At 41.1% G+C, this 15,361-nt stretch overlaps 1 protein-coding gene across 1 annotated transcript in view; it reads left to right on the top strand.

Moving 5' to 3' along the window:
* L3mbtl4 (L3MBTL histone methyl-lysine binding protein 4) overlaps nt 1-15,361 on the top strand; it is a 344,610-nt gene that overhangs the window by 82,109 nt on the left and 247,140 nt on the right. Inside the window, exon 9 of the mRNA XM_055610122.1 lies at nt 14,867-14,952. Within this exon, the coding sequence (XP_055466097.1) occupies nt 14,867-14,952 (86 nt within the window). The remainder of the gene's footprint in view (nt 1-14,866; nt 14,953-15,361) is intronic.

Genomic DNA, 15,361 nt, shown 5'->3' on the forward strand with positions numbered 1-15,361 from the left:
CACTCCATGTCTAAGTTGTGTCCCTGAGTATTTCGTGACATGCAGTCATGTTGTCTGTCAGAAGAGGAACATTTACTTCTCATTTGCAGTTTGATTGCTTTTTGGTGGTCTTTGTTGCCTAATTGTTCATCCTGTGTCTGCAGTATAACGCTGGACATGGAGCTTGCTTGATTTGTTCCTTATGAAGCACATTCAAACATCTTATCACTGATACAATGCTAGCTTTAAGTCAGTGCTCTTGCTGGGTTAAGGGAATTTTCTTTTTCTCTGAGACTTTTCCACTAACAGCCACTGAACACTTACTTGCATGACCCACCTCCTGCTGTGCACAGCCCCCTTCCCACATAAAACAAAATGAGTGCACCCAAATTGATTTTACCCAATGTCTGTCTGCATCTATAGAGGCGGTTTGATACTTCTATCTCTTTTGTGCTTTCCTGTAATCATTCCACTGATTGATTTTTCTGAGATGAATCACGGCTGTATTCTTGGTAGGGGGAGGCTACTTGATTTTTATTTTATTCCATTCTTTTAACGTGTTATTGGATTCAGTTTGCTAATAGTTTGTTGAAAAGTTTTTTATGGGTATCCATATGGTCTATTGTTTTCTTGTCATATCTCTTGAGCCTATTCTTTTTTATGGTGTTATAAATGAAAATTTTATTGATTTTGGTTTTTGATTGTTTATTGTTAGTATTAAAATATAGTTTGTTTCTTCATATTGATCTTCTATCCTGAAGCTTTCCTGAATTATTCTAAACTCTCCTTGGGCAATTCTTAGGATTTTCTATCTGTGATATTATATAATGTGCAGATGGAGATACTTTCCTTCATTACTGTGTGTTATGAATGACTTCTTTCTTGTCTAATTTAGCCCTTGTAGGATACCATTGGACAGAGCTTGTAGAATCATACAGTTTTCTTTCTTCCAATTTTAGGGAAAAGATTTCAGTTTTTTACAGGTAAATATGATAGTCTTTGTAGGTTTGATTACATGAAATAACTTTTTTTGTTGTTTTTAGCTTCTTTACTTTTAAAAAATAAGATGGCACCTTACTCTATTACTTTGATGATAGTATATGACTAATTCTCATGCTACACCAATCTTGTATTCCTGGGGTAAATCTTACTAGAAGTAATTATTGTGTGGGCATTATTTTAATATAATATTTTATTAGTTATTTTAGAACTTCACACATTCTTAGAATGTATATTGATCATATTCACCCTCATCAATCTTTTCTCTAACTCCTTCTAAAACTAACCTTTACTTACCCACCTCTTCCTAATTGTGTTTTTTTTCCTCTCTGTGTCTCTGTGTCTCTGTCTCTGTCTCTGGTCTGTCTGTCTCTCTCTCTTGATAACTTATTGTACCTAACTTGTACAATCTTTGTCCACATGTGGGTTTGGCCATTCACTGTAGCATGGACAACCCACCAGAGATTAAATAAAACTGAACCACTGAATCATCTTTTAAATAAAAGTGACCCTTCTCTCCTAGCAGCCATCAACTACGAGTAGCTCCACAGCTAGGGTTGAAGATTCATTAGCTCTCCCACCTTATGGTGGAATATTGACAGGTTTGGCAGACACACACAGTTGCAGTGAATTTATGAGTACACTGGTCTTTTCACACCCGTAAGACACTATTTCATTTCAGTGTTCCCTGTCCTTGGCTCTGAAAGTCTTCTTCTTGCTTTTCTTTGATGCTCTCAGGTTCTTCAGAGAAGGATGTATGATATAAATGTCCCATTTATAGCTGAGAATTCTCTTTTACTATGTAAAAAGGTTTACTGATGATAACTGAGAGTTGCAGTAATACACAGATATAGAGAGAGACACAAATTCAGAGCCAGTTTGATACTATGTTTATGTAACAAAATAACAGTAGTTTCACTTCTGGAGCCCGGAAACTCCCCAACAAAGGGGTCTTGGTCAAATTTATAGCTGGGCTATACTTTCCTCCTGTGTTTTGGGCCTTAAATCTAATCAGTAGTTACCCAATAAGATTCATGCCACTATTACAGTTGTGAGCATATCTTGCTAGGTTTTGACTCCAGTTATCACAGAATTCATTGCTGGGACTAGAAGTTTGACTTCAGCAACATGAGTTTCACAGGGCTCAGTGTGTGATGGAGATTTGACTCCTTTAAGACATTCTGGCCGTCAACATGAGGCTTCATAGGAAGTCCTGTTGTAACCTTGCCAAGACAGGATCATCTTGGGGATCCTAGCCGGGAATCAATGACAATATTTTCCAGTCTACACAGCTTAATTTAGTGTAGACTTCCTTCTAGGAAGATTCACAGAAAACAAGACAACCAAAAAGAGTAGGGAGAAGGGGAAATTATACCCAGAAGGCAAATCCATTTTAATCACTGCATAACACACAACAAAGAAACAAAGACTATCACAACACAACTAATTACCCTGACCCAGCTCCCCTGTAACAGAACTCAGATTCAGAGATAACAGAAATGTCTGAGAAAAAATTCAGACTAGTGACCACATAACAGACCAAGACACAGATGCATGAACTAAGGGAATCTGCCTCAAACCTTGACAAGACCATCTCCAGAGTGACTAGATCATTAAGTTATATGAGAAAGTGCAAAATATAGTTGAAAACTTCAGGAAGAAACTTGAAGTGTTAAGAAAGAGCCAAAAAGAACAACTGCAGGTGAAAACAATGGTCAGTCAGACAGGAAACCCATCACCAGTCTAGGCCTTGAAGAACAAATTCAAGATGGAGGCCAAAGATGAAACAAGCATATATTCAGAAATACATAAGGAAAAACTTAAGGAGTACAATCAAGAATTCTAGGAATTCTGTGATATATTTCAGAGGCTAGACCTGGTGTTCATTGGGTAGAAGATATGAACTGAAAGAGATAAAGTCAAAAGGAATAGACAGACTACTATTTAATGAAAGTATAGCAGAAAGTGTTTCCAGACCTAGAGAATGAATTAGGCTTTCAAACAAGAGAGGCATTTAGAGCTCCAAACGCATGCAATAAGCTGAAAGCCATATCACAGTCGAGATTTGAAAAATACATCATTAGTCCTAAAAGAAAAGTGACAACCCACATACAAAGCAGGAATATCAGAATAATCTCAGCTCTTTCATCAGCAACCCCAAAAGCCAGGAAAACAGGGAACAATCTTCAACTACAGAGGTAAATGGCCCTGAAACAAGAATGCAAAATTGAACACGGTTATCTTTCATAATTGATGGAAAGGTAAAGATGTTCCATGACAAAATGTTTTATATTATAGATTTTAAATTAGAGAGTCTTTACTCAATATGTCTTTAGCATTTTAAACAAAGCACAGTAAGACTAAAATTAAACATTGTCCATTTGATTAGTTTGTTTCTAGTAGCAATTAGTTCCAAACTTTATTAATTGTAATTATTTTACAGTAAGTGAATTTATCTTTTGAACCTTACTTAGGCTATGGATTTTAAACGTGTTTAAGCATAAATATGTTAATGTTTACAGATTATAAAATTTTATGTCTCCAATTAAATTTTGTCAGAAAAAAAAGTGTATTTTTTTATTTGCCAAAGCATATGCACTTCCAGGGGCAATTAAAACTTTTGACAGCAGAATGGTTTGAGCTGATCTTTGTAGCTTCCTGTGTGTTTAGGCAGATTCTCCTGGGATCTAGATAACAGGGAGTGGGGTGGGGGGAGGTCATGGAAAGACGAAGGGAGGGAGGAAAGGAGGACCATTTGTAAACATGAAACAGTAAAAAAAAATGCAAATTTATTTCCTGGATACATACATGTCCAAGTGTTAAGCTATGGTTTCCATTGCTGTTCCACAGAAGACTGGAAGCCAGCTGCCTTCTGTTCCTTAGGAGAAGCTTCAGCTGAGATGATAGCTAAAATGAATCATGCGTAATAGACAGACACTTAGAAAACCCTTCTAACCATTTGAAAAAGTAGTGGTCCTCTCCATGAGGATGATCATGTCTCACTGAGACCAATGGTGTCCATAGGGCAGGTAACGTTCGTTTAAGCATCAGCTCCTGATAAGTAAGGCAAATCAGGTGGTGCTTTGATTAAGTAAAGCTATCCCCAGCCTTTGATGAAACATCACAGAGCTACTTCTCGGAAGCTAAAATTTAATTTTCGAGTGTGGGTAGAGGCCCGGAAACTCAAAAGGGCCCCATGGAAGGAGAAAGGGAGGGTGCTTTGAGGAGGGAGGAAGAGAAGGGCTATAGAACACACAGCCCTTTCACTGCACATAGTGCAGTGAAAATTTGAGTTGTGGTCCTGGGAGTGCAAGGGGAAAGTGTGCGTAGGGAGGGGCAGAGAAATAGAGGGGTTAGTCTTTAACTAAAACTCAGTGTGTGTGAAAGAACATCAGGAAGCTTGATACGCTGTAAGCTAATTATAAAAATAAAATTTAAATCAATTCCCTTTAAGAATACCCCATAAATTGCCAGCTGAAAGGTACTTTTCTTTCTTATTTCTGGTGTCTAGAGTGGAACGGCCATTTGTAAAAATCCCTGAAAGCTTGTGCGTGTGTATGACTGTACCTTGTTCCGTATCGATCAGCATGTCTTCTTCATCAGATTGAATGGTACCAGGAGACTTCCTTCAGCAGGCTGTGTGGCTAATTAACAGGAAGACCCTGCCCCCTTCTTCTCCTTCATGAAGCGGGCAGGTGGGCAGGAAGCCCTGCCAGCCACGGTGACTGTTACCAGCCTGGCAGCAGCGCTGGTCTCCTATAGGCCTAGCCAGGCTGGAGGGCCTCTGCAAATGCAGACCGCTGCTCACTCTGAAGAGCTTACAGCAAGTCTGCTCCAGCTGGGCTCAGCACAGGTACCCTCAGGGCCTCCCAGGTGACAGAGTGGGGACCTTGTTGTAAAGGAGGAGTCTGTTACTTTACGGAGGTGAAAGTCACCAACTATATGTCACCCATGTTAAGTGTACATCGTCAGCACTTTTACCATATTTGCAGAGTTGTAACCACTACCACACTCATTTTGACAGCACTTTCATCACCCCTAAAAGGAATTCCCAGAGAGCTGCCTATTATTCTCCAATCCTATCGTTTTACATTCTTGACAACTACTAATTTACCTTGTGTTTTCACAAATGCCCTTGATAGTTTTTTGTGAGCAAGAACATGGTCTGCTGCCTTTGTGTCCTGCTTCTCTCCTTGAGCATAGTATTTCCGTTCCACCCACAATGTCCTTTTCACTAGCGTATATCACTAAATGGATAAAACCCAATTGTGGGCCTGTTTATCCATTGGCAGGCATCCAGGTTACTTCTACGTGGGGTATATTCTGAATATAACTACTGTGGAGGTTTGGTTTTGCTTGAACACGTGCTTTTGGTTCTCCGCATTTGCAGCTGGGGCTGGAGTTTGGGGATAATTTAGTAACACAGTGTCCAAGCCATTGAGAACCCGCTGTGCTGTTCTGCATGGTGCTACACCATTCGCATTCCCGTAGGCGGTGCATGGCGTTTCCTACTTCTCTGCATCTCGACTGACGCCTGTCTGTCTATTTATCTGAACCACCATAATGGGTATGAAGTGGAATCTGATTGGGGTTCTCATTTCTCTCAGCTTTCCACCATGGCAGAGACTTTCCCACACTTGCCTGTTTTCAAGGCAACTTTGTGACATTTAGGTCAACTTCTGTTTTCATTGTTGGAGACATGGTGTCGAGAGGGACGCACAAATCTGCCTCTGTGTGCTTGTGATCTCATGGCTGACCTTTCAGGGAACATCTTGAACTCCTTCACCCTCCCTTCCCTTCCAATGGGCTGCACAGAGTCCTACACGTGGACATCTGAATGCAGCAGAAGGAGAATATCTAGGGTAGCACAAGGCACGCAAAAGAGAGCTTCACGGTAGAGCCAGTGTCTGAATTAGTCTCTGGTGGGCACGCAGAATTTGATGGACTATGAAGGACTATCAGATGGAAGGAAGTGGAAGAAATACAAAATTCGAGAAGCCCCTCCGTGCGTGGAGTTAAGCACACTAGGGTTAACGCGCATGGCTTAAGGGTCTGGTTGGCAGGAGGAGATGCGGCAAGAAGTGATGCTGAAGTTCAGTTCAAGTAGCTTTCCTATGGCCTTTCAAGGAGTTTAACGTTAAAACTTAGCCCTTCTCATTATTCAGAGCAGCTGTGAGAACAGGAAAAAAGACCTCCCTGCCAAACCAAATGATAGTAAACTGCCAAAATCGAAGTTTCACCTGCCACAAACTAACATTCTCCGTAGGAAAACAAATCAGTGGAAAAACATGCTGATGGTCCACATTGCTCTCCTGTCTCCTTTGCTTCCCTCACTAACACAAATGTTCTCTACTCCTGCTTGATTTCACACACTTCCCATTTTTGTGGACCCCAGGCCGGTTAGTCTGGAACATGTTCCTCACTCCAGGTTTGTCCCACACTTCCTCATGATTAGGTGCATTCCTGGCATTTCTACAAGGGTGAACCACAAGTCATGCCCATGGCCCTGCTTGTTTCTGTTGTATCCTGGCAGGTGTATGCATTTCTGGCTAGCTCCTTCCTGTCAGGGGAAACTTTGTTACAGGCCTGAAGGGGAGTTTCTCCATTGTACAATTATTCTTTTTTTCCCAGTGGAATGAATCCATAACTATTGGGAAGTTACTCCAAGATCATATAAATATTCTCTCTCTCTCTCACCAAATTTATACTCACTAGATTTCAGCACACACTGATATTTATTAGATTAACTAGAGTGATGCTAGCTAATGGTAATGTTCAAGTACCACAAGTACCCCTGTGTTTATCAGCTCCTTTCTCCTGCCCCGTCCATCTTTTTCACTGTCCTCTTTGAACTACTTAGAAGCCATGGACCCTACTTTGTACAGGCTGCTGTAATCTGCTATGTAGATTATGTGGGGAAATGGGCTGCCTTCCTTGACATTAAAGCTGGTGGCAGATCGAGATGGCTGTACATTTGTTAAATGAATCTCTGATTGTAACAAAGAATAGCAAGGTGATTAATCAAAGGGCCAGCACCTGTCCCAAAAGAGGAAGAACTGCTTTGTGGGGAGAATTTTATAGTAGTGTGTGGTTTTGTGACAGAATTATCATTTCCGTATTGTGTTTGCTATCTTTAAATTCTAGAGAACCAGAGATTGAAATGGTTCTCAGTTCAGTGTTTGAATATTAATAAGAAGTTAGGAAGGCAGAGAGATTGATGAGTTTATAACGGAGGCCACAGGGAAATTCAGTTGACAAAATGTAGGCCAGATCAGAGGACACCATTAGGAAGAAACAGGGTGGGATATATTGTCACTTAGGAGAGATTATGTCTTGGTGTATCATTTTTTTTTTCATTTGGAAATTAAGGATGCCATGTGGACATGGGAAAACCAATCTTGGTTATCAACCTGACTATACCTGAAATTAACTAAACATCCAAGAAGCTGGACACACTTACAGGGATTTTTCTTGGTTGTTTTATTTGAGTTAGAAGACCCATACAAAATTTGGACCATCTAAGGTCAGAAGATCCACCTTAAATGTGGGCCACGCTTTCTGGACCACATAGAAAGAAGGAAGAAGGAAGGCTCTGCTTTTGCCTGCTTGCCTCACTCCTTGCTAGCACATTCATCTGACTTGTTGCTGAGGCATCGCTTTGCTGAATTAGAAGGGATACTGAAAACAATGGGCAGTTCTTTAGGACCTCCCTGAGACTCCAGCACTAGATTACGATTTACAAACTGTGAAGTCTCCTAGGCTGAACAACTTCTGGAGCCTTGGCCTTTCTGTTAGGAGACAGCCAGGAATGCACTGTAACCCACTCTAATAAATCGTGTCTGTGTATTACATATGTATTCATACATACATGTGCATACATACATATTATTGCATCTGTCAGTTCTGTTCCTTGAGAAGACCCTGAGTAATATAGAGAGTAAGTGAAGAGAGGAGGTGGGGCCTTTGTCAGGGCTCTGTGAAGAGTCAGTGTGACATGGATGCTTTGGGATTGCTGCTCACTCAGTTTGGCAAGTGTCTGACTGAGAAGTCCTGGATGATCACTTTTTCTGGAGTTTGTTGTTCTGGCTTTGTAGGCTGGTGGGACAGGGAACTAAGCCTGGTTTCTCCTCAGGCAAGATCTCTTTTCTAGAGAATAACAACTCATCCCATAGTTCATGCATCTTAATGGGATAACAGCTGTCCAAACAGGAAAGAACTAAACTCTCACTGCATTCTGTGGACACCATGACACCCACAGAAGGATCTAGATGGACAAGATCAGATGAAGAGAGTAGAGACCTGAAGATGAACTTTCAAATACATGCTGAAATGATTTTAAAAAGTGTGTCAAAGCCATTCAATGAGGAACGAAGTTACATTAGGAAAACTGGTTATTTACATGCAAAACAAAAGTTGCAACCTTAGCTTAAACCATATGGAGAAATGGCTTCAAAATCTTCAAAGGCCAAACTTTAAAAGCTTATCTATTAAAACTTGCAAGAGGAAGCACAGGGGTGAATTTTATGCCTTTGTATCTGCTGGTGTTTTCTTGTTTTGTTTTAACTATAGCAGCAAAGCCAAAGGAATCAAGAGAAAAAAAAAAAAAAAACAGTTGGATTTTATGAAGATTAGATACTTCTGCTTGCCAAAGATCACCTTCAGTATATGCAAAGGAGGTTTATAGGATACTGAAAGAACAGGAAAAAAATATTTACAACTCATATATTTAATAAGGGGTTGATATTTAGAATGTAAAGAGAAAGCCTAAAACTCAACATCAAAACAAACCAATTCAAAACTGGGCTAAATGCCCTGGGGATGTAGCTTGGTGACACACTGTACGGTGCTTGCCTAGAATGGGCAAGGCCCTGGGTTTGAGCCACAGCACCACAAAGAGGAACTGGAACAACAAAAGGGAGAGGATTTACACACATACGTCTCCATAGAGGATATGTGAATGGCCAGTGAGCACATGGCATAATGGTGAGCACCACGACTCATCAAGAAGAGGCATAGAGCTGCAGTGTGCATCACCTGTCTGTGTCCATCAGGTAGCTACTGTCCACAAACAACAAAACAGTAGTGCACAACAACTGGGAATGGATGATCCGGATGTGGAGAACTCAGAACACCTGTGTGTCGTAGCTAGGGTCTATCTAACAGCGCCTGTCAGAACTTGAAGCAACCGTCTGCTTTCGGCTGCCTGGTACTTCCTGAGGAAGTGTCTAGTGGCTGCAGTTCCTGGAGTCTCATCATTTTCCTGCTCCTTATTTTGGCATTTTTCTTGAAAAGGTTTCTGTCTGGGCTTTCTTGGTACTCGTAGGTCAGTTTTCATTCACTGGCTTGCTTTTCATGCTTCCAGAAATATTTGTTGTCATAACCCATTGGCTTCTAATCTATTTTCACTGTGACTGTATTATTGTCTTTGTTGTGCCTTAATGAATTAATTATTTTGCTTAAGTAGCATTATATTTATAGCACCCCAGCTGCAAAACTCGCTATCTTTGCTGCCTTCTGTTTCCCCCCAGCCAGCTATCCCTGCCACGCAAAGCACTACTGCTAATCCCTTTGTGCTAGTTACTGTGAAATAGCCAGTATATTAAACCACTTCAAAATCTTCATGTCTTTAACACATTTACCACCTTCCCCGTCTCCCATGGTACGAGCATGCTGATATGAGTTAGTAGTGGATTGTTTGCTTGCCTCTTTGTTTGTTTGTTTGCCGTTGATATGGGCCTGGGACTTTTCTAGGTCCTTGGAAATATCCTAATGTGATGGGGACACGTGGTGGCTGGGAGGCTTTAGTGGTCAAACTCAAAAGTGACTTCTTTCTTTGACCACAAGTTGTCTGTTGACCTCATATACATTAGTTACCACCCAGCGAGAGGACTGTACCTAGCTGCAGAGGAGTCCAAAAGTTGCTGTTCAAGTTTCCTCCCAGAAGAAAACATCTTGAATCCTTGGCATTCTAGGCTGTACCTATTTTGCCCTTTCCCAAAGGATTGCATACATATACTCAAGGATACCCACATTCCCTTTCTTATCATTGGGTTTTGAATAGTGCATTCTTTCCAATTAATTTAAGACTCTTTCTCTTGTTAAGAATTCCTTTAAAATGCATTTACTGGGGCTAGCTGGCTAGCTCAGCAGGCAAAGGCACCTGTCACCGAGGCTGGCGACCTGAGTTCCATCTTGTGTTCTCAAAAGGTAGAAAAGGAGAACTGATTATCACAAGTTGATATTTGACCTCACATGTGGCAGCTTCTAAGCAACCCCACCCTCCCATACACTCACATAAATACATACATGAAAACATAAGAAAAAATGTAAATGTATTATTGATATTTGGCTACATTTAGAAAGGAACAGTGAGAGTGTATGTTTATTTCTGCATTTAAAAACTGTAAGTTGAACATTGAAGTTTATCAATGAATGCTGAGTTAGGGTTATTTCCTTAGACTGTTACTATCATCTTTGAAACCAGGGAAGACATTATAATTTACTCTCCAGGAATAACAGCAGTCCTTTCTCTATATCTCCACAATCACCAGGCGGCTGAGATAGGTCAGATATTTGAACAACATATAGAAAACTGTTGGTAGTCAGTAACTATTTCACAATTTCCATGTAGAGATGAGTTGCAATGGCAAGATTCATATAAAAAGAAATGTCTTAAAATGTGTTAAAATGTAATAATTATTTATCACTCAAAGAACTATTGTATTGGTGGTAATAAGCTAGTTCCCAAATGTGTTGTCGGAGGTAGTCAGGGATTAGTTAATCATCAAAAAATCTAGTAAGTGAGCATCGGATAAGTGTGAAGAGTGGCTGGGGCCTGCGGCTGTGCAGAGAACAATGAAACAATGACATAAGGGAATAGTCGGGCAGTCGGAGAGTAACTCGGAGTCAAATATTTTGTAGTTAGTGAGAGGTGAAAAGAAAGGCAAAACAACTACAGGTTTTATTCAAAGTTGAGGGGGAAGAGACCTGGGATGCTGGTTACCTGGTCCTGAGTCATTATAACCCCTGGAAAGCAGACAGCAGGCTACAGCAAGCACAAGGGAGATCGAAAGCGATACAGACTCGTTCGTTGCTGGTGATTTCGCTAGACACAGAGCTGTGTTATTTTGTTTACATAATATATTCTGCATCGATTTAAACTCAGCTGCAGGTTTTGAGCAAAACAATTGCAAAGTGAGCTCTCCGAACTGGACACGTTGCTCTATACCCATACCAACACTCAGAAGACAGGAGGATGGCTAGAAGTTTGTGGGTAGCCCAGGCTACATGTAAGACTATCTTTAAAAACAAACAAACAAACAAACAACAACAAAACAGAAAAAAATAACAAAATGTCTCTCTTGACAAAAGGCAGAGGCACAGTTCTCCAATTGAAACATCAAAGAGTTATGGGTGCCCAGGTGACAGAACTGATAGCCTGTGGTCAGTCTTTTTTGGTTATTTTGTTAGAAAGTCTCCCCTCCCACCCCTTTAATTGTGTGGGGTTGAATATGCGAACAAGAATTTTGACATCAGTGGCGCTGTAATTATGAGAGCTTTGTTCTAACGTTTGTTTGCTACTTCAGAGAACAAAGTGGATCTGAAGGAGACTTTGTAGGGATTAAGGCATCTGAAATTGCATGCTAGATCTTACAGCCCTGGCACGGGGTCACAGCAATCGCCACTTGAGGTGTGGTAAGTAAGTACCCCACTCCAACAGCTTCACCCCTCCCCCACAGAGAGACAAAGAGAGAAAGAGAGGGAGAATGAGGGAGGGAGAGAGAGAGGGAGGGAGGGAGAGGCTGACTTCTGTAGAGTGCCACTTTCTGTTTGGAACAGCTCTCCTGTTAAAGACCTGGATGCTGGGATGACCTACTTCATTTTAGTTCCATTCAAGATCCAAAACAGAGCAATGAATAAGTGCTGTCCTCTGGGCATTTTTTGATAATCCAGCCTGTTATGATATTGAGACAAGCCAGCTCAGAGCTTAGTTGCTACTAGACACATAACCCTTGATTTCTTAGTAATTTCTCTTGAACAGGGGTTGCAACAGCACTCAGTAAGCCTCAAAGCAGCAGGTCAGGAGGCCTGAGCTGCAGCTTTGATCTCACTTTTAGCTGTTTTCTTTTGGATAAGTCACGTAAAATGCCAGGCCTCTCTCGCTCAGAACAAAACTTGGTGTCTTTGTGTGAAGCAGAACGTACTGTGCTTCATTTACTTGTATGATGCCTTGGCGTTATTTATGGTCCATGCCATTGGGATGACTGGCTGGTTTTAATGTGCATTCAACATCCATGTACGTGGTCTGTATTTCCTTTATCCCGATTGGACCCACACCTTATTAGAAGATCCCTTTTTCTTCTGGTTGTTAAATTGAACTGCTGTCCATCGTTTTAACATTGCCTAGCATACCTATGATTTTTGAGTCTTTCATTGTTTATAAGTATAATGGTGGTTATGATACTTCTCTATGGGAAGTTCACCGAGGCCAGGATGTTAGGCCTGTAAGGACTGCTGCTGCCTATAATTCGAGAACTTTGAGATGAATGTTACAGGGTTACAGGGGTCAAACTACGTTTCTGCTTCAGTGTCTGGTGAAGATAGTCAAGGGTCCCCTTATCAAGGGTTTGAAGCTGCTCTTACCCATATTCTGAACTTCCTGATGGGGAACAAGCATCCAACTGTTACATTTCCCTTATTTGTATGGCCTTCTCAATTCCAGTCAGATGGTGATCAATTAGCACTATCCAGGATTCATTCTTCTCGGAGCGCTGGCCAGTGTGGTGTAGTCACGCCATCCTGTTCCTGTGGTACTTCTGAGACTACTAGCACCAAAAGGGGATACCTTTACGTCGGAGTCCTGCTTGGAACTGTAGGGATATGTGCTCCAGCATCATCTTAGCTCACCCATTTGTCATTCCTGAGCATCGAAATATGAAAGGCCAATGACCTCTTGGGAGGTGAATTTCATGCACTCTGCAGATACTAGCCAAGTACTGTAGAGTGCCATATATTTGACACACATGGGACTCGGTGCATGACGGTGTTTGTGCACTGGGGAACACAGAGCTAGCAAAGCCAGCCCTTGGGTGCAGGGAAGGGTGGGTCTTCTGGAGGAGAGTGGTGAGGATCAGGAAGTAATAGTAGGGATGCCCATGAGTAGTTCTCCAGGACACACTTGTTTTGACCTAGCTCTGGTCGTACATAGGCTGTGAATAATGTTCAGGCTGTCCACTTGGCTTATGTCCTTTAAATACGTTTTTCATAAGATGTTTGAAAATGAAGGAAAATGATCAGCAACACTGGCAAAAAATTATAGGGAAGTACATGGAGACTTAGTATACCATGTTAGGTTTTTTTTTTTTAATATATACATTTCTTTGTTTTTCTAAAGACCATAATATAATTATATCATTTCCCATTCCCTTTCTTTGTTCCAAACCATCCCATATATTTTGTCAGGAAAAAAAAAAAGATTTTTGAATAACATAGCCAGATTGTATTATTGCACGTCAGTTGTAAACCTTTCAACACTTACATGCTGAGTTTTTGTTGGTCCCCTGTTACACCAGAAAGAAGCCCTCATGTCTGAGTCCTGGGTCTGAAGAACATGGCATCTTCAGCTGCAGGGACTTCCCTTCACCTTCTGGGAGGCACCATGCACAGCAGCAAGAGCTTGTACTGTTTCTGGAGTCTCTCAGACTCCACTGACCAACAGCTTAAGAGGATATTTCTCATGCCTAGAACTGGACATTTGTTAGATTGTCTATGGCTCTTGGGGTCAGCATCATCACCTATAGTGTGTGTGTGTGTTTGTATGTGTGTGTAGTATGTGTATCGTGTGTCTCTGTGTATAATTTCAGATAAATATAAAGCAATATGACTCCTTGTGTCTTTCTTAAGAGTCTTTAGGATTATTTATCCTTCCACCCCCCTTCCTTTTCTTCTGTATTATTCTTCCTCCCAATTCACAATTAACACCCCCTAGTGTTTCCCTTGTTCATATCACCTATGCCTTCCTATTCCCTTCTTAGACTCGGTATTTTAAATATTTAAACACAAGTATTCATCACCTGCAATATCTCTGACATGTATTGACAAGGATTCAACTGGATTGTAATTTTTACAAGTAAAACTAAAAGAACACTTTATGCATACAACTGTATAGAGTTTTCTAATACTGTACTCAGGAGCAACAAAAATAGGCTTATAATATAAAATACCTTCATTAATAAATAAGGAGCTAAAAATAAACACTTTGCAATTCAGTTCATTAAAACATGTCAAGCGTGTACTTTTGAATTTGTACATATGCGTCTGAGCATCTTTTATGTATAGTTTTAAAATCGGTGGTGAGCTACTTTTTGTGTGTGCCTGTTCCAACAGTCTCAGCCTTCAGGAGGTGGAGACAAGACGATCACTAGCTTTACTTAGTGTCAGCCGGTCTCAGAAACCCAAAAAAAAATAAAATAAAATGCAATAACAAGTACAGCTGTTTTGGAACATTGTAGTTATACAGTTTTAATAACACGAATAGAATGCAACTAGGCATAGCATTATCAGAAGGGTTGGAAAGAGTCTTAGAATTTCTCTTCGGGTTCATGGTACAAAGTCAGATGGCTGATGCTAGGTTTTGTCTCAGTTCTAAGGAGTCAGAGTCCTGGGATTCCACTTAGGGCCCCCAAATTCTGGCCACACCACCTGGAGTGAATGAATGAAGTAGTTATTGAGTGCTTGCACACATTTGCTTTAGTCCTCTCAGAGGTTAGCAGAAGACTGACGTGCCTTCAGGTAACAGCACTACTGTAGGCTTTCAAAGCCCATGGGGATCTGTGATAAATCTTCTGACGTGTGTGTGTGTGTGTGTGGTGTGTGTGTGTTTTCTCAGGTTATCCTGAACGAGATAACTTTTCCTGGACAGACTACCTGCGAGCTACTCAAGCAAAGGCAGTCCCTGCCAAAGCCTTCAACACGGTGAGTTCCCGTGGTGCACGCTCTAGACTCCACAATGTCCCGCAGGTGAGCCTGGCTGCCACTGCTGCTTTACAGAGGTCTAGTTCTTACGTCCAGGTGATAACTTCATAACCAACCTGCTTCGCTGTCAGTTAATGGTACAAAGTTGGTGCTTATTTGCTGTTTCTCCTTAACTCCAACATAGAGAACAGTTCTTTATTGAGAGTCACAGAGGACACAGAGGCACTAACCAGAAGCACCCCATCAGCCACTGTAGGTGGAGAACCTGAAGTCCATTTCTTTGGGCCCACTGTGTTGAGAACTCTGGACTTCCTGTGGCCCCTTAGGGACTGTTTAGATAATGATCATAAACGTAATCAAATAGGTGAAATAGTGGATGGAGTCTAATGAGCACAGATTTATCTACATG

This window comes from Psammomys obesus, unplaced genomic scaffold (genome assembly GCF_907164565.1).
Source record: "Psammomys obesus unplaced genomic scaffold, mPsaObe1.curated_primary_1811, whole genome shotgun sequence".
NCBI lineage: Eukaryota > Metazoa > Chordata > Mammalia > Rodentia > Muridae > Psammomys > Psammomys obesus.